Source organism: Panthera tigris, chromosome C1 (assembly GCF_018350195.1).
Source record: "Panthera tigris isolate Pti1 chromosome C1, P.tigris_Pti1_mat1.1, whole genome shotgun sequence".
Lineage (NCBI taxonomy): Eukaryota > Metazoa > Chordata > Mammalia > Carnivora > Felidae > Panthera > Panthera tigris.
Genome location: NC_056667.1, coordinates 20,586,530 through 20,611,442, shown reverse-complemented (window position 1 = coordinate 20,611,442; position 24,913 = coordinate 20,586,530). Strand labels below are relative to the sequence as shown.

Below are 24,913 nucleotides of genomic sequence, written 5' to 3'. Positions count from 1 at the left end.
GAGATCATCACCTGAGCCGAAGTCGGACGCTTCACCGACTGAGCCACTCAGGCGCCCCTAAATAAATAGACATTTAAAACACATAAAAGCATAAGTAGTTTTGCTCTTCTATTCATTTGCTTATTCAGTCATTGATTCCTGAATTTTTCATTCATTAATTCCTACCTTCACTTATTTATTTTTCTATCGGGCTTTCATTTGTTCACCTGTTAATTCCTTTGTTCCTTGATGGATTCATGCATTCCTGTGCCCGGACAACATGTTACCCTGTGCCAGAACTACTCTAGGTGCTGGGAGCATTGATAAGAGTCAGACTCTTGCCCTTGAGGAAAACCCAGGAACCAGTGGTCATCAAGTAGCAGGTGCTGCCAATGGGGGTGGCAGTCAGAGAAGGCCTCCTGAGGAGCCAGAACTGGACGGATGACAGAGGGAGCCTGATAGATTGGGAATCCCTTAGGGACAGGGACCAGTCTCATTAATCTCTGCGTTCCCTAAGCCTGGTACCTGACAGGCAGTAACTAATATTTGTTTGTTTGTTTGTTAAGTGAATATGTGGACCAATAGCCAGTTAGGTAGCGTTTGCTGTTGGCTGTGAAGCTGCCCAGCCAACGTGAGACCACCGTTCCCAAGTCCCTGTGTCTCTGCCTCCTCCCGTTTCTTCCTTCCCATCGCTGCTTTCCCTTTGCTAAGAGAAAAGCGTTCTTACCTACATCCCACAATCACAATGGGACGTACCTGAGCGTGTGTGCACAAGCACACTCTCACACACATACACCCACGTCATTCACACACATCCCCGCTCGTACATAGAAACACATGTGCCTGCAAAACGTGTCCCAGTTGTTGATTCCAACATTGCAGTCATCGATTTCATTGCCTATAATCACTCACCCAAGCGCACACACACACACACACACACACACACCTGGGCTCACACACCCTCCCTGCCTTCCCACCATATCCTGAACACACCTACTTCACCAAATGGCCCTCCCACACACATCTCCTCCCCAGAGGAGGAGGGGTTTTCCTGGTCCTTGGTTTAAGGCTGAAGAAGTTAACAGTGGAGGGAGGGAGGATTGAACCTCTCCCCTGCCCCCCCCCCGTGTGTGTGTGTGTGTGTGTGTGTGTGTGTGTGTGTGTAGGGGTCAGGGATCCCTCCTAGTCAGAAAGGCTGGAACTGAGGGTGACACTCAAGTTTCTCTAAATCTTGGGTGTTTGGGGGAAGCTGACACTCTTCCCTCCCTCGGTGTGGCCTGAGGGCTGATTCCTCTGAAAAGCAGCTTCCCCCAAGGGTCCCCACCCTCCCCACCGCCCTACATCCCTGTGCCCCCACGTCTCCAGCTCCTGAGATAGGCAAGTCAAGGCGATTGGATCCGCAGTGGCTCCGGTGACAGCAATCTGAAGTCAGCGGGCTGTGGAGAGCTTGAGTAAAGCCTGCCCGCATTTGGTCCTCAGTTTTCCCAGCTGCAAAAGGGGGTGGGGGGGGGGGCTTCAGTGATAGAGAACAGCTGCTTCTTCACCTGAACTCCAATCAGTCTAAAAGAGCAGGTGCTTCTGGGGGGCTGGTGAGGAACCTGCCCCTTTGGAGGGACCCCTCGGGGAGGCTGTGCTAAGGGGTCCGGGTCTGGGGGAGGAGCTGGGGAGCAGGGCGAGGGCTGGGAGAGCCGAACCCCGGTAACCCGGGGGAGGCGGGAAGTGGGAGCAGGCGGGCCCGGGATTTGAGGGCCCCTCCCCCCCGGGCAGCCTGCTCGGGGCTGGGGCGGGCCTGTGAGTTCTCCCCGCCGCCGCCGCCGCCGCAGGGCTGCAATAAGAGAAGTCCGAGGCGGCTTCCTCCTCCGGGCCCAGAGCGGGCGGCGGTCTGAGGCCGGCAGCTCCCCAGCTCCCCGCCCCCGCCCCCCCACGGCGTCGGCACTCGCGGCTGCTGGGAGCCCGGCTGGCTCTCCCGGGGTCTGTCCGAGGCGGCCTCCCCTGGGACCAGGTAGGCGGCCGTCAGGTGGGGCCGGACGGGCAGCGCGGCGCCCCGCCTCCGACCCGCCCGCGCCCTGGACGGAGGGCTGCGGGAGGCAGGCTGAACTTGAGCAGAGCTGAGCGAGCCGAGGGCCAAAGGGACCTCACCCCCCTCCCAGGACCCCGGAGAAGGACTTGAGGAGGAAAACTGAGGAGACCTGGAGAAAGAGAGTGATAAAATCTGGAGGGGGGGGGGCTGAAGGAATATTGGGGAAAGCAGACTGAAGGGACCCTCTCCCCCCCCCCCCCAAATGGTAGGGAAAACGGAGGGAACCTGTAGAGTGAAAGTAATAGAATTTGGAAAGGGGGCTGAGTCAGGGCAGAGGGAGGGACTAAGGGGACTCTCCCAACAGGGGCTGGGGGATAAACTGAGGGGACCTTGAAAGTGAGGAACTGGGAAGCTGGAGGGTCTGGAAGAGGGGAACTGGGGGTGGGGGAGGGTGCTGGGAGGACCAGGTGAGAGAGTTTGCTGGAGGAGGTCAAGGAGAACCGTTTCTGGAGAATGCACAATGTGGGGCACAATTCTGGGGGTCCAGGAAGTCCCCCTATCCCAAATCAGCAGAAGTCGAGGGTGAGGCCTGCAGCCCAGAGGGCGGGGAGGCAGCCGAAATCGCAGCCCCCTAAATTTTCCCGCCCCTGGCACTGGTGGGAGGGTCCCGGACGACTAGGGGACTCCTCCGAGGCGCTAGAGGCGTGGGTCCCGGCTTCCTGGGGAAGTCCCCGCCCTCAGCAGGGATGGGCCCCACTGGGTGCCCCCTGCTCACCCCCCCACCCCCCCCAGTGGCGGTCTCGGTCCGCGTTCCCCTCGGGATCCGGGAATTGCTGGCAGCCCCGACGGAAATCCTGCTTTTGACCGCGATTGCCCGGAGGGGCTGTCTCCGTAGCAACCAGAGGGTGGAGAGGGAGAGACCAGCGCTTGGCTGCTGTTGGGCGCGTTGCCCACGCAGTCCCCTTTGGTACCCCCTCCGCCCCCATTTTGGGTCCTCAGTCAGGGGCAGGCTTCTGGACAGAGGAGTAAGGCAATGATGCATTCTGGGGTGAGGATCTGCAGTCGGGGGGAACTGAGCCAGACTGGGCTCTTGATTGCTGTCTGACTTTGGGCCAGTTACAGGGCTTCACTGGGCCTCGTTTTCCTCATTTGAATTATGGGGGGCGGGGAATTACCTCTGCCCCCACTCAGCCCCCATCCCCCCATCCATCCCAAATCCCCAGAATCAGGTGCAGAAAGCAGTTTTTGCACAGTGTCCTTAGAGGGGTTATGAATTATTACTGACCTAGGGGGATGCTTTCCTTCACCTTCTCAAAAGCATGGAGGGGGTACAGAAAGCCTGACAGGGTCTCCGGGAGCAGCACACAAGTGACATCTAGTAAATAAAAGTTTATGGATCTGTTGAAGCCCCATACTGGGAAAGTCAGCAGGTTTGAGGTTCGGTCCCCCAACCCCTCTGAGGCCACACCCAGTGACCCCTGAGCCTTTAGGCATCCTTCCATCTGTGGGACCGTGGAAAAGCAGGGCTTTCCGTTCTCACTTTACAGACGGGAAGATGGAGCTTCAGCAGTGAAGGACTGACAGGGCCAGCAGTAGGGATTTGAATCCAGGGCCTCTTGTCCCTGACGTGGTGAAGGAAGTAGCCAGAGCTGAGGCCTCGGTTCCCCCCCTCACTCCTACTAAATCCCCTGCAGCCCTGTGGAGAGGGGAGTGGGTGACTGGGGAATGGGGGAGGATGGTGCGGTGTTCCTGGGCTGCTTGGCTGGTTCCTGCTCCCCAGTGGGCCCGAAGCTGTGAGCGAGGTGTTAGGATGTTTGTGAGTATGGTTTGGACTTTGAATGAGCATGAGCCTGTGGGCATATGTGTGGGTGTTAGACGGTTCTCTACAGCCACCTGGGGCTGATGTGGCAAAGGAAGTGGCCAGACCTTGGGAGGCTGGGTAGGGGGGACCCCAGAGCTGGGGAAAGAGAAGCCAGGACCCCTTGTGCACCAAGCAGACCAGCAGGCCAGCAGACCCCCTAGTTTAAGGGTGTGGGCTGGTTTAAGGTGGAACCAGGAAGGAGGCTTCCTGTCTGGAAGACTCCTATTCCCTCAGCAACCCCTGAACCACCCATGGCTCCCATCTCCCCAAAACCTTGAATCCCTAAAGACCCTTATTTTAGAAGCTGGTGGGTGACTTTTCAGCAATAGATGAGAAACTACCATTACCCACACACATGGAGAAAATTCAGCTGACACATTTAGGATCATGTGGACTAAGAGCAGTGTGACAAAGATAGGCCCCCTCCTCCACATCCACCAACCCCCCCCCCCGCCCCCTCCACCTGGCTCTACCAGGTGGTAGAGTCTGACCGAGGTATGTCTTCTTAGACCCCGGGTGCTCAGAGGTAGGGGGTTGTTAAGGCCTCAAGAAAGGATGGTGTGGGATGGTTAGAGGTTCAATGAGAGCCAAAGGCCTCAGTGAAAAAGATGGGGGTTAGTAAGGACCCTGGAGTTCAGTGAGGGGGGGCAGGGCCCTGGCAGGTGAGAGACGGAAGCCTTCAGGAGGGTCAGGTCTTGGTGAGGGGATGGGGTTCAGTGGGGCCAAGACTTGTGTCCTGCCCCTGGCTGGCCCAGAGCCCCGAAGAGTAGCCGGAACTCTTGCAGGATGGTGGTTTCCGGCTGCTGCCCAAAGTCCCAGTTCCCTCTTTCTGAAATCCCACCCCCCCATTTGACTGAACCAGCCCAGCCCTCCCACCTCACCCTGGGAACTTCTCTTTCTTCTCCACCCTTGCCTGCTCCACCTCCCTGGGCCCTGGAGGGGCTTCCTCATGGGAAAGGAGCGGAAGTGAAAGTTCACTGAGCACCAGCTGTGCGCCTGGTGCTTTCACAGTTGAGCCTCAGAAGCAACCCCACGAGGTAGAGATTTATATTCCTATTTTCTAGGCAAAGAAACTACAGCTCAGAGAGGTGAACCAACTTCCCCAATGTCTCGAGCTAGCTGTCAGGCTGTGTAGAATTCAGCTTAAATCTGTTTCCAGGTCCCACTTGGATACTTGGCAGGGGTTGGGGGTGGGTGTGGAGGGGGGGGAACAGGACATCCTGTGTCTACATCAAAGCCCTGACATGGCTTGGAGAAGTGTGGACCTCAAGAGAGGGTGGGTGGGCCCGGGGCTCCTATGTCCCGGAGTAGGGCTAGGCTGGAGGCAGGCTCCCTGCTGCGTGGCCAGCTGCCATATGGCAGGGGTGGTATGTTCAGTTGGCCAGGGGCTAGAAATATGACGTATACAAGTCAGGGACAGCGTGACCTCCTGCACAGGCTCTGAAGAATGCAGCCACGGTGTGAACTCAACTCTGGACCTGAATTAATGGTCCTGGCTTTGAATCCCCTGTGTGGCTGTTTGACCTTGAGCAAGTCACTTCCCCCCCTACATGCTAGAGGGGGATGAACTGATAAATGGTCTCTGGGGGGCCTTCTAGCTTTGCTGCTTGTGGTTTTCAGCCTCACTTGACCACTGCACATTGGTCAAGGGCCACATCTCTTCAAGCCTTCCGAATAACTGCACGGATGCAAATGCTGAGGCTCAGAGGGGCTTATATCATTCATCCAAGGTCCCAGAGCTACTAACATAAAGAACAGGGACGCCTGGCTTGCTCAGTCGATACAGCATGTGACTCTTGATCTGGGGGTTGTGGGTTCAAGCACCATGTTGGGCATAGAGCTTACATTGAAAAAAAAAAAAAAGCAAAAGAACAGAGTCGGGTAAGGCCACACAGAGGGAAGTGTTGAAGGCAGGAACACCTTGGTCTAGGAATAGACCTCAGCTCTGGTACCCACAACCTGATTTTGACACAGATGTGGCTATAGACACTGACTCCTGTCGACCAGCTGTTTAAGGGGCATACTCATAAACCGACCCGAGTTCCTGGGGTGGCCAGAATGCTTGTGGCCCCTCTCTGAGCTGCTGGCTCCCTTTCTGGTGTTAGCAGGCAGCCAGTTCAACTCTGAGAAGAGAAGAGCCTGGGTTCAGATTCTACGGCTGTGAAAATGACGACCGTCCGAGAGAACCTGGGCTTCGCCTCTCAGGGCTGTAGCGAGGATTTAGAACGTGTAGCACAGGGCCCAGCACCTTGTAGGTGCTCATTAAGGGACACACATTATTGCTTCTACCAGGGCTACGAAATAGAACGGTGCCTACGGTGGAATTAGAGCCAAACTGATTGGGGTTGCAGTTTAGTCTCCCTCTACTTACTATGTAATCTTGAGGAAGTTACTAAACATCTCTGTGACTCAGTTTGCTTATCTGTAAAATGGGGGTAGTAATAAAACCTACTTCCTCAGGTAACCAAATGAGATCATGCATGGGAATTGCTTGGCACAATGCCAGGCGCTGAGTAAGTGTTTAATCAATTGGACATTTTAAAGCATAATCGTTATTAGCCAGACTTCGAGGAAGTCAAATACCCTTGGCTTTGCACCAGTTAGGATCTGCGGGAGAGTCCTAGGGGCTGTCCGTATGCAGATACCCAAGCACAGAGGACCCAACCTGCTTCCTCTGCCTCTTTCCCTCTGCCTTGGAATCTTTCGTTCTCGGTCTTTCTCTTCATTCCTACCTTTCGCTTTTTCTGTCTCTGGCTCTCTGTTATCTATTTCTCATTTCTATCTCTCTTTGTCTCTTCCTTTTTCTTTCTTTCTGTCAGCCGGCTGCTGGAGCCAGCCAGGATTGGCTCTGGGGAGCTGACTGTGTGAGTCTCTTCCCAGCCCAGTGTTCGGGAAGTCACCTCGGCTACTCGAAATCAGCCATGGTGGGAATATTTATACCATGGAAATCAGCAAATGCTACAAATCAGGACCTTTTTTTTTTTCTTTTCTTTTGAGAGTCAGTGTACCAGCACACTGCACTGTTTCTCTCTGTGCCTGTCTTTCTCCTTGTCTCTCTGTATCTCTCAGTCTCTGCCTTCTCTTTCTTGGTTTCCCCCATTTCTTCCTTTCCTCTGACAAAGCTTCCTGAGTGAGGGCACATCCAGTGTGGCCCCCTCAATGCCTTGGGCCATGCAGATGCCAAACCCTTGCCCCGCCCCCTCACCTCACTTCCCCCAAACCCCTTGGCAAACTGGTGCCCAGAGAGCCATGCCTGGCCCTGGGCTTCAGTCCCCATCGGGGAGTTCCAAGTCCTGAGAGCTGTTCCCCATTGCCTGTGCCCTTCACTGTCACGTCTTCCTCAGCCCACACAGCCCTCTGCCTCTTTCTAGAGGCTGACGGTTCCTAAACCACCCCTCCCACCCCATTCCAGCCATGCAGAATTTGGGGCTCCCATTAGGCTGATTTAAAAATGTTGTGGTAGGGGGTACCTGGGTGGCTCAGTCGGTGAAGCATCCAACTTCGGCTCAGGTCATGATCTCAATGTTCACGAGCTCGAGCCCCAGGTTGGGCTCTGTGCTGACAGCTCAGAGCCTGGAGCCTGCTTCAGATTCTGTGTCTCCCTCTCTCTCTGCCCCTACCCTGCTCACGCTCTGTCTCTCTCTCTCTCTGTCTCAAAAATAAATAAACATTAAAAATCTTCTTTAATTTTTCAAAAATGAAATAAAATAAAATAAAAATGTTGCGGTAGGGCGCCTGGCTGCCTCAGTCAGTGGAGCATGTGACTCTTGATTACGGGGCTGTAAGTTCGAGCCCCCATTGGGTGTAGAGCCTCCTTAAAAAAAAAAAAGAATTAAACAAAATAAAAATAAAAATGTTGTGGTAATATTTATCTGGGCATTGTCGGAAGTGGCAACCTTGTATCTATGTGGGGACCCAAGAGGTTGTGCGAATTTGTGTCTCTTACAGAGAGGCGCTCTGTGTGGGTCTGTGACCGGGGAGAGGGGTCTGCAGATCTGTGTCCCTCTGGGGGCTCCGTGCATCTGTGCGTGCTTGCACGGTTGGCTGTAATTATCCGTGTCTGTGACCGGGCAACGGAGAGAGGTGGTTCAGATGCTGGAGCCCAATGTCAGGATTCATCCTGTTGTGTGACCTGGGGCCCAAACTTTCTGTGCGTCGGTTGCCTTATCGATATTAGCAGTACCTCGTGGTGGTGTTATGAGAATAAAACGTGGGGATATACGTAAAGTGTTTAACGCGGTGGCTGGCGCGTAGTGAGGGCTGTAAACTCTGGGTACGCCGTTCTTGTGGAGAGGCTGTGTGTATGGCTGTGTGTGTGTGTGTGCGTGCGTAGATGGGTGAGGGCCGGAGGTGTGTGTACGTGGGGAGGTGGGTATCCTTGAAGAGGTATGTGTGGAGAAGAGCTCAGAGTCTCTGTGAGGTGCTGTGTGTAGGCGAGGTAATGTGCGCGTCCAAGAATGTGTCAGGAGGGCTGTGTGAATCTGGGCGTGGGCCCCGTGTGCCACTTGAGACGTGTGTGTGTCTTCCTGTGAGAAGACCTCCATTCTCACCCTGCAACCCTTGTTTTCATCTTGTCCCCATCTGTCCCCTGGGTGCCTGAAATCCTTTCCCTCCCTGGGCCCTGGGTGGCCTCACCCTCTACCTGTATACTCTCCCCGGCCCTGACCAGCCTTCAGTGTCCTGGGGCCTTTCAGACACACTGGTTGCGCCCCAGGGGAGGGGTCCCGAGGTGAAGATCCGCAGCGATGGCTTAGTGAGCACGGGCTATTTTAGGGCTCTTACCACAGCCCGCCTTCGCAGTTCACCAGATGGGTGTCCCTCCCCTACACACACAGGAGAACAGTTACGGTGAAGAGTGAGAGAGGTGCTGGTAGGTCTAGAGTGGGGGTCGGGGCACTGATGTGACAGAGCCATCGGCTAGGCAGCTGGATCTGGTGGAGCCAGGAAGCCTTCCTGGAAGAGGTGAGTGTGCTCAGTAGGAGGGGCAGGATCCAGAGAGAAGAGGAGGAGGCTATCCATAAGGGAACTGGACTTAGGGGTCAAGAAAGGCAAGACGAGGGCACCCGTCACAAAGGTCCTCAGCCCCTCTGGGAGAAATCAGGGTTCACTGGGTTGGCCCCACCCTACAACTCACCATTCCTCTCACATCTTAGGAAACCGAGCCCTCTCCCCAGCAGTTCCTCTCTAAGTGTTGCAATGGCAGAGTTTCTGGCGGGGCGTGGGGAGCCCTTGCTCAATGATCTGCCTGCCCTGTTGCTCAGAGGACATAGCTACCGGGAAAGCCTTGGCTTCTTTAGGGGCTCCCCAAGGAATCCTGGTGGCCCTGGCTTCTGACCTGGGCCTTTTTTGACGTGGGGGTAGGAACCAGCTCTGGAGGTAGGTGTCCCCCTTCAGTCTGCCACCAGACGTAACCCTGGGGCTGCTGGGGGTTTACGGAGCCCGGGGTGGGCGCGGGGGCATCGTGCAGAGGAAGGGCCAGGGACTGGGGGCCTATGAGTGAGAGAGCACCGCTCGGTAGAAATCCAATGAGAGGGGCCAGTCTAACGCAAAAATATGAGCATCTGACTCCGAGTCTGTCAACCCGAGAGGCAGCCTGTGTGCCTTTGCGCGTGTGCACGCGCGTGTGTGTGTCCACGCGTGAGAGCTTGGGCTCGTGTGAGAGTTGGTTCGTGTGAGTGTGTTGGTGTCGGCGGGCACGCCCATGCAAGTGTGTGCGGTGGGTGTTGGTGTGTGACTCTGTGCCGGGGCGTGTTACTGTCCGTGTTGGTGAGCCGGTGTGTCAGGTGGATGTGAGTGTGAGAGAGTTGGTGTGGGTGATGTGTCCTGCATGAGGGTGGATGTGTCAGCTTGCCAGGGGCGGCAGGAAGGAAAATGAAGGCAGAAGTCATGCCGGGACAGAGCCCAGGCCTGGCTTCCCGAAGAGGGCAAATCTGGCAGCTGGCTCACAGGAACCTTGGCCGAGCCTCCGTCTTCCACGTCCTTCTCTCTCGCCCTCAGGTCTCTGGCCCCTCCCGAGGACCATGCCGCAGCCCCACTGACCCAGGAGTAGGGGCCTGAGGGGTGAGTGGGGAGAGCGGGGACTGAGGGCTTTCAGGGTCAGGAAAAGGGGTGGGGTGGCCTTCCCGAGCCCCACAACCCATCACAGCCCCCTCCTCCTACATGGGCCCTGTTGCTAGGTAACAGATGGGGGAACCATAAAGAGGCAGCCTGAGAGGCCAGAGGCTGGACCCACAACAGGAAATGGCCTTGATCCCCCTCCGCAGGGAATCTCCAGGTGCAGACACACAGAGCCCTCACACACGCTCACGCGCCAATACGCCTCGATACATAGACATGCACATACGCAGAGGGAGACACACATATACACCCAGAGACATCCAGACGTACTTACACACACACACGGACACACACACACAGACAGGCATATATGCTCCCGCACAGGGCTCTACACCTGGTCATGACGCACAGACACGGAGGCACCTACTCACACAGACCACCTGCATGCACGGAGAGATACACACACACGCACACGCACACACTTGCACAGAAGCACGTACATACGTGTGCAACTGATGAGACATGAACACACCCGGAGCCATCACGTGCGCAGACACGCACCCACACTCATACCCGCACAGACACACAAACACTCACAAGAGGCTGCACAAACACATATAGACACACGCCCACAAATGTGTGTAGTCACAAATACTTAGAGACGCACAAAAGACGCACATGCACCAGCACTCTGAAGAGTGTCACAAAACCACAACACGTTGATGGAACAGGAGGCAAAAATATATGAATCAACCCAGCAGCGTCCCAAAGCAGCGCATTGAGGGTGTACATTCTCTCTCCGAACAAAGCAGCGGGGAGATAGACCCAAAGGTAGCCCTGCCCCGCCTTCACCCCTCACTAGGGGGGGACCCAGAGAGGGGAAACTGCATGCCTGCGTGAGTGTGCGTGTGCACGGGTGCACGCGTGTGTGCATAGGGCAGCACGTCCGGCAGGGGCCCCAGAGTGAGGCATGCCCCATTCTGTAGCAGGGCACCTGGAATGGGCTGTGTGTTCTGCAAGAAGTTGGAGCCGGGGACCAAGGAGGATGTTGGCCTGCAAGGGGACTTCAGGGGCAGTGGGGCTGTGGACCACTATGGCCCTGACCCTACTCAGGCCCGGCCTGTGTCCTCCTTTGTCCATATCCCCAACTACAACAACTTCCCCACTCAGTCCACCAGCACCCCCTTCCTCGATGGGGGCGTCATCAGGGGCATCTCAGGTGAGTCCGGTGGGTGGGAGGCAGGCACTGCCTGGATCCTGGGAAAACCTGGGGGAAAGGGAGACGTCTTTAGGAGCCTCCAGTGTGACGTGGGAAACACGGCCCGGCTTTCAGAGCACAGTCTGAGAGGGAGAGTGTACAGGCCTACCTTCAGAAACCCAGTTTCAAGGGTAGACATAGCTCTGTTCCCATCTGAGAGAGGGACCCTGATGACGGACCCAAGTGGGAAGTCTTGGCAGGGAAGAGGAGTGGGTGACTTGGGAACTCCCCAGGGCGAGTGGGATGGGCTTGAGGGCTTGTGTCCTGAATCCACGTGGAGCCAAGCTGTGAGGCCCAAATCAGAAATCCACTGGACTCCAAAGGCCTTTGGGAACCAGTCACTGCAGCAGTGGGGAGGCATAGAGCCTGTGTGAGGAGCAGGATTCTGGGGGTGCAGTCACCTTGGAGTCCCCTGTCCCATGCCCTACCCTGCTGAGTAGCCCTGACTCTGCAGGGGCTGGGGTGACCCTGTTCACCGCTCTGTATGACTATGAGGCCCGGACAGAGGATGACCTCACCTTCACCAAGGGTGAGAAGTTCCACATCCTGAATAACACGTAAGTAACCAGGTCCCCCAGCTCAGGACATGGCCTGGGCTGGGAACACGACCCAGATAAGAATCCTACCTGGTCCCTCAGAAAGCTCCAGCCTAGTTGGGGACACAGATACGTGACAATAACAACTCTGAGTAATTGCTGCCATGTAGGGGGAGCATGGGAACATAGGGGCACAGAAAGAACACTATATGCGGTCTCCAGGATAGTAGTGATCAGGGCAGGCTTCCTGGAGGAGGTGATTGCTAAGGTGAGACTAGAAGAAACGAATAGATGTTGAGGGAAGAGGTGAGAAAAGAGGAAGAGAGAGTGAGAGAGAATGAGAATCAGTGATGACTTCTGGAAACCACCCGGTGGTTCAGTCTAGGTGGATTATAAAGTACGAGGTGTAGAATGAAGAGAGCAGAAGCTAGAGAAGTGGGTGGAAACAGATTCTGCAGTGCTTTTTAAGCCATGTTGAAGAATCTGGATTTTATCCAGAAGGAAATATGCAGTCATTGGGGGTGGCTGAGGATTTTTCAGTGGGTAAGTGACCGAATTAGCTGTCCACTGCCTACCCAAACCCCAGCCCAGCTGAGGAGCCAGAGGAGAATGCCAGGAGTCCTACGTGTCCCCAGACATGTTGCTTCTGTAGGAAGAAGTCTCTGGGGCAGCTGCAGTGGCTGAGGGCAGAGCAGACAAAAACCCTGGGGTGTGTGTGTGTGTCCACAGTGAGGGGCTGGCAGGGCTAGTCTCCACCTGACCTTTTGCACGGCCCTGCCTGGCCCCAGGGCTCTCCAGGGGGCCGGGTTGCCACTGACAGCCTGTGTCCTGTGCCTGCAGTGAGGGTGACTGGTGGGAAGCTCGGTCTCTCAGCTCCGGACAAACTGGCTACATTCCCAGCAACTACGTGGCCCCTGTGGACTCTATCCAGGCTGAAGAGTGAGTAGGGTGTGGGGGGGGGGTGGCTATCCCTATGGACAGGACAGGACCCTGGAGTCCAAGGCCACCTCTGAGTCACAGCCCCACTCTGAGCCTATCTTCTTATTTACAATTCTGTGAGGTCATTTTGTGAATAAGAGAACAGTGATGATAATGACAGTAAACAATATTTGTGTAGCACGTACCATGTTCTGGGCCCTCGTCAAAGTGCTTTCTGTCTATTAACAGAGTTAGGAACTAATCTTATCCTGTTTTATGAATGAGGCAACTGAGGCACAGAGAAATCAAATATCCTGCCCAAGTTCACATGGCTAGTAAGTAGGTGGAGTTGGTATTTGAACCCAGATAGTCTGACTGCATTTGCTAAGCATTCTCCATATTGACTTTCCGTGATAACAACAGGACACGCGTTTTAAAAAATTGTAAAACGCTGAACAATTGCAAGGGGACACTACTTAGAATTAATTCTGTTAAGGAGGCAGGGGAGTATCATTCATGGTGTACCATTATAACCCGAGATGTGCTGACAGGTGCTTTACCGACCTTGAGGCATTTAATTCTCACAAGTACACATTTGATATTATTATTGTCCCCATTTTACAGATGAGAAAACTGAGGCTCGTAAAAACTTTTTATCTATGTGCACCTATATATACATATATGGGAAAAGAAAAGATTGGAGAGACCAGGACTTGGTGACTAATTTGACATTGGGTGATGGGGAGTGGGAAGAATCAAGGATGGCCCAAAGTCTTCTTGAGGAACCGAGTGGGTGAGGGTGCCATTTGCTAAAGTGGGGAACATGGGAGCGGGTATAGGTACCTGGGTTCTGGGGGTGGGGGACTCGTTGGGGTGAGATTCGTAGAGAGGAACAGCCAGGTGGAGGACCCTGCCAGGAATTGGATTAGGCTGTGCTTTGTAGGAGAGGGGCCCCGCCCAGGCTAAGCCAGGCTGCTGAATTAGCCCAGAGGAAGGGGTATCTTTTCCTAGTTGGCATTAAGGCTCTTCGTTTGCTGCGGCCCTTGCAGAGGCACAGCTGGGCCGGGGTGGAAATCTGGGGCTCTTCAGGATGGAGGTGACAATTAAAGCTGCATAGGAGGGTGAAGGAAGAGACGGAGAGTGGGAAAGAGGTTGGCCCTGGGACCCAACTTTGGAGAAAGCTGCCTTAAAGGAGAAGTTGCTGTTGGAAAACCAGGCCAAGCCAAGTCAGAACAGCCAAGAGGGTGGAGGAAAGATTGCAGGAAACAAGAAAGGGAGTGTCAGAGGCTGCCACTGGGTTTGGCAATGGGGGTGACCTTGGTGAGGGATCTCTCTGTGTGAAGAGGGGGGCGAAGGCCAGACAGCAGGGCCTGGTAGGGAGTAGGAGGTGAGGAAGCAGAGACCCAAGTGTGAAGTGCTTTATCAAGTGAAGGGGAGGTGAGAGATATAACAGAATGTTGATGGCAAGTTAGGGCTTAGAACAGTTTTGGGGGGAAGGAAGAAACATGGGCATATGTAGAGGTTGGTGGGATGGAGAGGCTTCATGTGGGGGCTGGCTGGTAGGGGAGAGATGTCTCTGAGCAGAGGGGAGTAGATGGGGCCCAGAGCTCGGGGAGCAGTGAGGCCTTCATCTGGGCGAAGTGGTAGGAGTCATGGAGGACAGAACGGGTGATGATGCAGAAGGTAGGAGGTTTGGGGGCTTCGTGCTTGTGTCCACACCCTCAAAGCAGTGTCACAAAGCTCTGAGCTCACTCACTACAGTGTCATGGTTAAGAGCAGGGCTGTGGTTAAGAGTGCAGGCTCTTGAGCAGACAGCTTAGGTTCCTATTCTGGCAACACAGCTGAAGAGCGTGTGGCCTTGGGTGAGTTGCTTAACCACTAGGTATCTCAATTTCCTCATCTGTCTAATGGGGGGTGTGTGTGTAACAAAAGTACCTACCTCATAATGTTATAAGAATTAAATGGGGGGCCTGGGTGGCTCAGTCAGTTAAGCGTCCAGCTCTTGGTTTCGGCTCAGGTCATGATCTCACAGTTCATGGGTTCAAGTCCCACGTCAGGCCCTGTGCTGACAGCTGAGAGCCTGGAGCCTGCTTCGGATTCAGTGTCTCCCTCTCTCTCTGCCCCTCCCCTGCTCGCACTCTGTCTCTCTCACTCTCTCTCAAAAATAAACATTTTTTAAAAACTGCAATTTGGGGTGCATCTGGGTGGCTCAGTCGGTTAAGCTTCCAGCTCTTGACTTCATGATCTCAAGGTTCATGGGCTCAAGTCCTATGTCAGGTTCTGCACTGACAGCGCAGAACCTGCTTGGGATTCTGTCTCCTCTCTCTGCCCCTCCCCCACTTGTGTGCTCTGTTTATTTTTTTCTCTCTCAAAATAAATAAAGTTTAAAATTTTCTTTTAAATTATTTATTTTTGACACAGAGAGATGGGGAGAGAGAGAGGAGGGGGAAGGGGGGTGCGGACAGAAGATCCAAAGCAGGCTCTAAACTGACAGGAGCAAGCCCAATGTAGGGCTTGAACTCATGAACTGTGAGATCATGACTTGAGCTGAAGTCAGACACTCAACTGACTGAGCCACCCAGGTGCCCCCGCCAATTTTTTTTTTTTTTAAGCTATCATTTGGTCCCAGGAAGAATATCCAAGAGAGAGCAGGAATGCTTGGGCCTGAGGTTGAAGTTGAGACTTAGAAGAACATCCAAATTTAAAATTTTTTATTTTTTTTTACATTTTATTTATTTTTGATAGGCAGAGAGAGACAGAGCACAAGTGGGGGAGGGGCAGAGAGAGAGGGAGACAGAATCTGAAGCAGGCTCCAGGCTCTGAGCTGTCAGCACAGAGCCCGACGCGGGGCTCGAACTCACAAACCATGAGATCATGACCTGAGCCGAAGTCGACGCTTAACCAACTGAGCCACCCAGGTGCCCCAAGAATATCCAAATTTAAGAATGTGGAGGAAAAGCAGCAGTCAGAGCCAGACAGGAACAGTCAGAAAGAGGGGAAGAAAAGCAGGAGTGGCTGTCGTGTGGAAGTCACAGGAGGAAAGGGTTTGGGGGTAGGGAGGAGTGTGGGAAGAAGGATCTGAGAGATTGCCGGGGTAGTGAGAAAAGAACTAGGCTGGGCAGGTAGACTTCATCAGCCAGTCCTATGGGCAGGTCACTTCCTCTCTCTGAGCCTCAAGTTCCTCATCTGCAAAATGAGCCCCTAGAGGATCAGTAGTGAGATGCATTAAGGGACTGGTGGCACCCTGATGAGGTCACGGACGACGGGGGTCCTCACGATTTTAATTGAAGAGAAACCCAGAGAATGAGGAGAAGCCTAACCTTTATTGGGCACTCCTGTGAGCCAAGAATTCTACATTCCTGTCTCCATGCTCCTCATGACCAGGCTGCAAAGCAGGTGTATGAGCCCCGTTTCATGGGTGAGGAGCTGGAATCTTGGCTCCTGAGGTGGCTTTTCCCCACAGGAGGCCGAGTTGGGGGTTGAACTGGGTGGATCTGCCTCTTTCTGGCCCTTCCCAACAGGTGGTACTTTGGAAAGATCGGGAGGAAGGATGCGGAGAGGCAGCTGCTCTCCCCGGGGAACGCCCGGGGGGCCTTCCTCGTTCGTGAGAGTGAGACTACCAAAGGTAGGGTCCTGGGAAGGGGCAACTGGGAAGCCGGGCTATTATGGTGGGGCTAGGAGAAGTGGCGAGGGGTTTGGGTCAAGGCCCAGGGCCCAGACTGGGACAGGGATGGGAGGGCAGAGATAAGACTGGGACCGGGTTCAAGGGATTTGGCCATCCACATTCCCAGTCCTCAGGCATTTGAGCCTCTCAGGCTCCCAGATCAGGAGTGGGGAGGAGAGCAGGCTTGAAGGTGACCCTTTCCCACAGGTGCCTACTCCCTGTCCATCCGAGATTGGGACGAGGCCAGAGGCGACCATGTGAAGCATTACAAAATCCGCAAGCTGGACACGGGTGGCTATTACATCACCACACGGGCCCAGTTCAACTCAGTGCAGGAGCTGGTGCAGCACTACGTTGGTGAGGCTGGCCCTCAGGGCTGGTGTGTGCTTCGGATCCCTGAACCAACCCGCTGAGAATTAGGCCCAGGGAAGGAAAGGGGCTCCCAAAGCAGTAGTGCCTGGGGCAGAACTGGAACCCCAGTTTCTGGGTTTCCAGCCCAGGATCCTGCTCTGTAGGATTCCAGAGGAAACAGGGGTGAGGCTGTCCACGTCCAAAGGGTGCCCCCTAATGTCCGAGCTGGGTAGGAGGCTGAACAGGCCTGACTTGCAGGATGGGCTGATGGGTTGAGAGGAAGCTGGGAATCAATGCTCAGGTTTCTGCTTTGGTTGATTAGGCCAAAGATGAGGTCCATGGAAAGGGGAAGGCCTCATGTCCACATCTTTGTCTGGAATCCCTGACTCCATTTCTACCTGTTAGAATCCCACCATAACCTTGGAGGCCCAGTTGGAGGCCACCTCCTATGGGAAGGACACCCCCACCCCACCCCATCCCTGCAGGGATCATCTCTCCCTCTTGGTGCCACCTCCTTCCTTGGACAGGAACATGTTCACCTACTCAGTGGGTCAGGTTGTCTTCTGCCCCAGCCTGTGACCTCACCTGTGGCCTAGTTCCTTTCCACTGATCTCGGGGGGGTTGGGGGGAGCCTGGGATGGGATGAGGAATGTGTGGGGCATCCTGGCCTGCCCGTGACCTTCAACACCCCCCACCCCACTCCTCAGAGGTGAACGATGGGCTATGCCACCTGCTCACAGCGGCCTGCACCACCATGAAGCCGCAGACAATGGGCCTGGCCAAGGACGCCTGGGAGATCAGCCGCAGCTCCATCACGCTCCAGCGCCGGCTAGGCACCGGCTGCTTCGGAGACGTGTGGCTGGGTACGCAGGTCCCGAGGTCCCGGGGGCTGGGCGAGGGCTTGGGATGTCGGCGAGCCGGTGCTGACGAACCGCGGCCACCTGGCAGGCATGTGGAATGGCAGCACGAAGGTGGCGGTGAAGACGCTGAAGCCGGGAACCATGTCCCCGAAGGCCTTCCTGGAGGAGGCGCAGATCATGAAGCTGCTGCGGCACGACAAGCTGGTGCAGCTGTACGCCGTGGTGTCAGAGGAGCCCATCTACATCGTGACAGAGTTCATGTGCCACGGTGAGGGGCAGGGTCAGGAGGCGGAGTCTGGGAGGGCGGGATTTGGGAGGAAGTTCAGATGGGGATCTCTAGGGGAGGGTTCTGAGTGGCGATCTGTGACGCGACGGGACAGGGGACTCGGTGGAGTCAGAGAGCGAGGCCGGGATGGGTGAAACCCCGTGAGTGCTGGTGGTGGGGCGGGGCCAGGGTAGACTGGCCGGGGCTGAGGCTAGGTCTGGGGGGGTGGAGCCTCGGCCGCGGCAGGGCGGGAGGGGCGGGGAGTGTCAGCTGGTGGGTGGGGCTTGGGCGAGTAAAGACCGAATCTGTGAAGAGGCGGGATCTGGGGCGGAGTCTGAGTGGGACGTGTCTAGGGGTTCGGAGGAGGACGAGAAATGAGCTGTAGGCAGAGTCCGGGTGTCTGTGGGACCTGGGCCTGGGTGAGACCTATGAGGGATTGAGGCACCTGGCAGGATCCTGGGTGGGGACGGATCTAAGTGAGAGGGCTGGGAACGGGGCGGGGCCAAGCGCCGTGAGCAGGGCTCTGGACAGGGGCGGGGCCAAGCGAGAGAAGGCTGGCCTGGAACCCGCGGTAGTCTTGCAGCTGATTTTCTGAGTTCCTTTCCTCAGGTAGCTTGCTGGAGTTCCTCAAGGACCAGGAGGGCCAGGATTTGACACTGCCCCAGTTGGTGGACATGGCAGCCCAGGTAAAAGGCAGCAGCCTTTATCTCAGACTCCACCCCTATTAATTCTCCACAAATCCTTGTGCCCTCGAGCACCTACCCTATCCCTGGAAGTACAGCCCCATCCACGGGATCATCTGTGCGACCTGAGGCAGAGCACTGCCCATCTCTGAGCCTCAGTGTCCTCATCTGGAAAGTGGGTTTTTCAAATGATCTCTCACACAAGCCACCCACAAATGTTCCCTTCTATCCGTACCTTGGCCCCCCTAGGTAGCTGAGGGCATGGCCTACATGGAGCGCATGAACTATATCCACCGCGACCTGAGGGCAGCCAACATCCTTGTTGGGGAACGGCTGGTGTGCAAGATCGCTGACTTCGGGCTGGCCCGTCTCATTGAGGATAATGAGTACAACCCCGGCAAGGTGGCCTGTCTCTCCTTACCTTCCAAGAACTCCCTATTATACCGAGGGGCTGCCGCAAGGCCCCACATACACAGGGATTCCCCCCGCTCCCAGACTATCCCGGGCACTCCCATCCCGATGTAGTGTAAGAGGCAACTCTTGAGTTCAAATCCCAGCTCCTTTACTTACCAGACGAGTGGCCTTGGGCAAGTCACCTAACCTCTGTGAGCTGTTTTTTCTCATCTATAAAATGAAAACGTCCAGACGACAGGAAGCCAGCAGATATACACCAGGCACTGCCGTAATTCTCAAGTGAAAGGCAACAGAGTGGAACGATAGGAACTCTGTAACTAGAATGCCCAGGAACGAATCCTAGCCACTTGTAAGCTATGCGATCTGGGCAGGTTACTTAACTACTCAGTGCCTCCTTTTCCAAATCTGTACAATGTGGATAATAATAGTATCTACGTCACAGGTTTTTTGGTGAGGGTTCAGTGAGTTAATGCATGTAAATCACTTTAAAACAGTGCCTGGCAGGGGGGCCTGGCTGGTTCAGATGGAAGAACATGCGACTGTTAATTTCGGGGTCATGAGTTTGAGCCCCATGTTGGGTGTAGAGGTTACTTAAATAAATAAAAACTTTAAAACAAAACAAAACAAACAAAACAGCGCGGGCATGTAGTAAAGGCCATACAAATGTTGGCTGTTAGTATTAAGAGAATTATTACAATGTTTGTGAAGTACCCAATACTATACTAGATACATAGTAAGTGCTGGCTGCATACCAGGTCCTTTCTGTAATGCTCAGAGACCTCTCTATTTAGGGCCCCCAATCCTAAGCACAACATTCTCTCTCTCTCTCTCTTTTTATTTAAACAATCTCTTCAACCAACGTGGGGCTCAAACTCATGACCCCGAGATCAAAAGTCGCCTGTTCTCCCAACTGAGCCAGCCAGGCACCCCTGCACGCCATTCTCTTAATTCAGCTGTTCCCAGGGACCCCCTCAATGACTTTCCCTTCTCTCCCAATCTCTCCAGGGGCCAAGTTCCCTATCAAGTGGACAGCTCCAGAGGCTGCTCTCTTTGGCAGATTCACCATCAAGTCAGATGTGTGGTCCTTTGGGATCCTGCTCACTGAACTCATCAGCAAGGGCCGAGTTCCCTACCCAGGTTTGCTGGGGTGGGGAGGTGGAAGGGTGGGGGGTCATGGGAAGGGCTTCCTCCCGGTTGCCTCTTCCGGAGGGGCTAGATCCCCCGACTGACAGAGCCCCACCCTGCAGGCATGAATAACCGGGAAGTGTTGGAACAGGTGGAGCATGGGTACCACATGCCATGCCCTCCGGGCTGCCCAGCATCCCTGTACGAGGCCATGGAGCAGACCTGGCGTCTGGACCCAGAGGAGAGGCCTACCTTCGAGTACCTGCAGTCCTTCCTTGAGGACTACTTCACCTCCACAGAACCCCAGTACCAGCCTGGGGATCAGACATAACCTGTTTGAGCATCAGTCACCTTTCTAGGGTACCCACCAATCCCTTCCAACCCCCAGGGCTCCGGTCCCAAAGCCCCAGGCTTAGAACCCTACAGGGTCCTAGCAGGTCAGAGCAACCTGCTTGCTCTGACACCATCGAGGCCAATCCACTCATTTTAAAGGTGGGGTAAATCGAGGCTTGGAGATCATCCTTCACTCTGGCCCCAAGCACTGTTTCTCCCCTTCCTACTTAGACCCCTACCTCTCAACTCTCTTCCCACCTCTCCTCTAACAGAAATGCTTAGACTTAGTCTAGTTATTTATAAAACTGTATATCCTTTCCCTCATTTCCCTCCTATCCCTGTTTTTTTACCCTGTCATCCCGCCCTGAATTCACCTCCAACTCAATTCTCTTGTGTCTGTATTTTGCAAAGACAGGGAAAGTCTTTCCTGCTGGGTGGACACCGTAGTCCGGGACCGGGGTCCAAGCCCAGGGTGAGGGAGAGGCTTGCTGAGGGCTCACCACCTCTCTGAATCATGTGTGTGTTTATTGATTTTGTAAATAAGAAAAGTGATAATATGAATCCTTGAGCCATGAAAATCCCTTCTGTTAGGGCAAATGGTGGCCAGAGGAAGGTGAGTGTGACTGCTTTGGCTGCTGGGAGGAGGGGAAGGTGAGAGAGTGCCCTAACGCTAGGCACGACCCCAGGAAAACCAACGTGAACAAGACCTGTCTCTGTTCCGGCGGAGATCACAGCCAGACTTGGGAGAAATCATAGTAATAATAATAACTCACTTATTAAGTGTCTGCTGCATGCCAGATGTGTTTACATCCATCTTTTCATTTAATCCGGTTCTGAGTCTGATGCTATGATTAGCCCCCATTTACAGATGAGGAAACTGAGGCTCAGGGGTTACATGATGTACCAAGTTCACACAGGTGCACGTGACAGGGCTGGGACTTGAACTCGGGTCTCATACCAAGGCCCATGATCTTTCTAGACTCTGGGCTTTGGAAAGTGATCTTATCTGCCCCAGGTAGGTATTTGGAGGATCCTCCTCCCTCTAGATATCGGTAGAAAGATTCCCTGGAAATGCCCCCAGGTTGAGTGTCCTAAGAAAAGGGGACAAGGTGGCCAATGCAGATTGAGAGTTCCTCGTGCTCAGCCCTGTGCTAGGGACTGCTGAATGGGAGCAGTAAGATGGAGAGAGGCCAAGTGGCTGCTGAGAGGTGGTCACAGGGGCAGGACACTTAGCTCTGCACACTCAAACTCGGGCCATGGCTTCCTGAGAGCCAGTCTCTGGCTGACTAAACTCACAAGGGCCTGACACACAAGCTGGAGGCCCAGTGATTCTGCCTGTCCTGGAGTAAGCAGATAAGAGCACAGCTTTGGAACTTCAGTGCCTGGTGTGAATCTTGCCTCCACCACTCACTAGCTTTGTGACTTGGGCCAAGTTACTAATCTCTCCGAGCCTCAATCTCCTCACCTGTGAAATGGCAATAAAATGCCCAGCTCACGTTAGTTCTCTTTGTCGCTACCATTTACGAATTATTTATTCTACACCAGGCGTCCTGCTAAGTGCGTGCTGTCATCTGATCCTCACGGCACCCCATGAGGAGGAGGCTATTGATCTTCTTCATTTTACTGATAAGGAAACTGAGGCACGGTGGAGTAAATAGTTTTAAGTAGTTGAGTGGGGGCTTGAACCAGATCCTCTGACCCCAAAATTAGTGTTCTTAGCCTCAATAGTCTTCTCCTAGGACCAGATTACTCTTGTCTATCCAATGGGGCTATGCCTGGTACCTGGATACCCATTTAGTTTCAGTGAAGGCCCAGCAGGGTAGTGAACCTCCTGGAGTTTACCAGGCCCTCACTGCTCCTCAGCAGAGACCAGAGCTACCTGAGCTTGGAATCCCTGTATCTGCTGGTTCCCTGTGCCTCCCTCTGCTTCAGCTGAATGAATTCTCCTTTGCACCCCCTTTTCTGTGCATCCTTCTGTTCCCTTCAGATAGAGCACAATGCAATTGATTAGGCCTCTGTTTTCTCAATTTCAATCACATCCTCGCCCTGCCTCCCTGAGATTACAGGCGGGTCACCTTGATTGCGGGTTTCCACCGTTCACAAAACTCTTCAGTCGTTTACAAAACCATCTCTCGCCTCATTCACTCCCCCACCTGGCTCCTCTCCTCCGTGATGCTGTGTGGATTTTACTGGCTTAAGACTCAGAGGGCAATTTTATTTCCAAGTTCATGGTGGGGGAGGAGGACACCTAACTGACTAATGCCGGGTGTTTCACATGCATCATCTAATTTGATCCTCACCACGAGGTCGAGTATGTTTATTCCCATTTTACAAAAGAGGAAATGAAGACTCCGAGTGGCTACAGCACTCGCCCAAGGTCATACAGCTGGATGGTAGAGTCAGGATTTGAGCCTTTTGACTTAAAATCTCATGCATCCTACTGTGTCATTCCCTTATTTCATGGGGCAGCATGGAAACATATAATACTAACCCACAGTCAACTTCAGGGAGGGCATGGTGCAGCTAGGAGTCTGGAGTAACCCCACATATGCTGAGGATTATGTTCATAACAGAACTAAGTCATTTATTAATTTTGCAGACATTTACTGATGTCTCCTGTAGGCTGGTCTTGTCCAGGAGGCAGAACAGTAAATAATTACAACACTTAGGGGCAAGGTCAGTCTGGAGGCCAAGGGAGACTTCTTTGAGGATGTGAACGAGAAATCTGCTTGATGAAGCAGCCAGAGGGTGAGATCATCTCCCATGGAGGGAACAGCATGTGCAAAGGTTCAGAGGTATGGTAGAGCAAGGCCAAGTCAGGCAAGTGCAAGTAATTATGTATGGGAGGATTGAGGGTGCAGATGAGGCAGGCAGAAGAAGGTTGGAAGAGCAGAGGCAAAAGGTAGGAGGGTCAGAAATCCAGAGATATGGCCCCTGAGTTGTGAAGAGAAGCCAGAGCAGAAATCTGGGGGGGTGGCCAGGACTTACTGGGGGTGAGTGTATCCTTGATCCTATTGTTCCAGGACTGAGCTGAGTGGACTATCTACTCCAGTAGTTCTCTCCCACGCCCTATTTTATACACACACACACACACACACACACACACACACACACACCCCAGCGCCAGGTTTGTCCTGCAGTGATGTCCATACTCCCTCTCGTGTCCACTCTGGGTACTACACCTAGAGCTCCAGGAAACTTTCCCCTGGGATGGGGAGACTAGGTCCCTTCAGGACCTTCCCACAACAGGATGGGAAATCAATCACAGTTCTTGCTCTCAGAGAGCTCACAGTTTAATGATAGATGAATGGGACACACCCAGGCTGAAAATGGCAATAAAGAATGTATGGGAGAATAGTTAGGACTCAGTTGGACAGGGAGAAGTCTGGAAGGCTTCTCAGTGGAGGTGTTGCTTCGCCAGACACTTGAAAAAAGGAGCGAAAGTTTGCTTGGCAAAGAAGAAAGAGAAGGGCATTCTAGACTCGACAGAATTAAGTGAGCTCAGAGGCAGGAAATGGGACCGTGCAGGGAGTTACAATTAGGGAGGTGTGACTAGAGTGTAAATTTTCAGGGGCATTAGTAGCTAAAGATGAAGATAGCCAGGTAGGCAGTGGTCATGTCTGCCAGGTGCTCAGGCTAGGATTCTAAGCCTTGGGCAATGGAACACCACAGGATTTTGAGCTGGGCAGTAACAAAGATTCGCTGTTCAGAATGAACCCTTTGGCGACCAATGCAGAGGAAGGAATGGGGGGGGGGGTGCGGCAGGGGAAGAGTCAGAAGAGGGATATCCCTTCGGACACAAAGAACTACACCAGGTCACACTAATAGGAGACGACATAGCTTTGAGCAGGTCTGTGAACTGTACGTATCAATACATGTGATGTCACTTACAGACATGTCAGTGGGATCCCAGGCTGAGCACCCACGAACAATTCCATAGTGATGTACACTCAGACGCATAACTCAGGTACACAAGCCCAAGGGAAACCAAGGACACACATTAACCTCCAGACATAGGCTGACAGTGACACACACACACACACACACACACGCACGTGCACGCAGTGTGGCTGTCAAGGACCCTACCCTGCCCCCTTCTGTGTCCCCCTCCTCCCCCCAGCGTCCTTCATCACCTCCAGCAGGAACAAAGCTGACCTTTGCCCTCTGGCCTCTGGCCTCTCCTCCCACACCCCCTGCCCAGAGGGAGGAGCTGTTTGAAGTCTGGACTGCAGCTGGGGTTTCCTGTTGCCTGGAGGAATGTGGGAGGACTTGCAGGGGGTGGGGCTAGCCTAGGAGGAGGGATAATGGGGGCCTGGGGGCCTTAGTTCCCACTGTACCATGATAGGCGGGGCTTCCTGCTTCCATGGTCTCTTGGGCCCCAGCTCTGAGCTGTTCCCATACTGGGGAGGGGAAGACCAAGGCCATAATGGGCCTCTTGATCCTGGATCTCTGGCTCAGAGACTTAGAACAGTCCCTCAACCTCTCTTGGACTCAGTTTCTCCTTCTGTGGACTGGACTGAACCACCCTCTAACAAGCCACACCTCCCCTGAGGTGAGCTCCAAGTGTGAGGCTAGGCCCAGAACTTCTG

General features: G+C 54.1%; 1 protein-coding gene across 5 annotated transcripts; it reads left to right on the top strand.

The window, feature by feature from the left end:
• Nucleotides 1-1,848: 1,848 nt before the first annotated feature.
• Nucleotides 1,849-20,885, top strand: FGR (FGR proto-oncogene, Src family tyrosine kinase). Of its 5 annotated transcripts, XM_042995803.1 has the most exons (14): nt 7,686-9,236; nt 9,858-9,920; nt 10,904-11,136; nt 11,630-11,732; nt 12,552-12,650; nt 16,151-16,254; nt 16,501-16,650; nt 17,352-17,507; nt 17,593-17,772; nt 18,379-18,455; nt 18,702-18,854; nt 19,322; nt 19,872-20,003; nt 20,114-20,885. In XM_042995803.1, exons 3-14 carry the CDS (start codon nt 10,917-10,919, stop codon nt 20,320-20,322), a joined length of 1,584 nt encoding a protein of 527 aa, XP_042851737.1. In that variant the 5' UTR covers nt 7,686-9,236; nt 9,858-9,920; nt 10,904-10,916; the 3' UTR covers nt 20,323-20,885. The 5 variants fall into 5 exon arrangements, with proteins under 5 accessions (XP_042851735.1, XP_042851734.1, XP_042851737.1 ...); XM_042995801.1 differs by lacking the exons at nt 7,686-9,236; nt 19,322 and adding an exon at nt 1,849-1,981 and having other exon boundaries at nt 10,907-11,136; nt 20,114-20,204; XM_042995800.1 differs by lacking the exons at nt 7,686-9,236; nt 19,322 and adding an exon at nt 1,849-1,981 and having other exon boundaries at nt 20,114-20,204.
• The last annotated feature ends 4,028 nt before the right edge of the window (nt 20,886-24,913 follow it).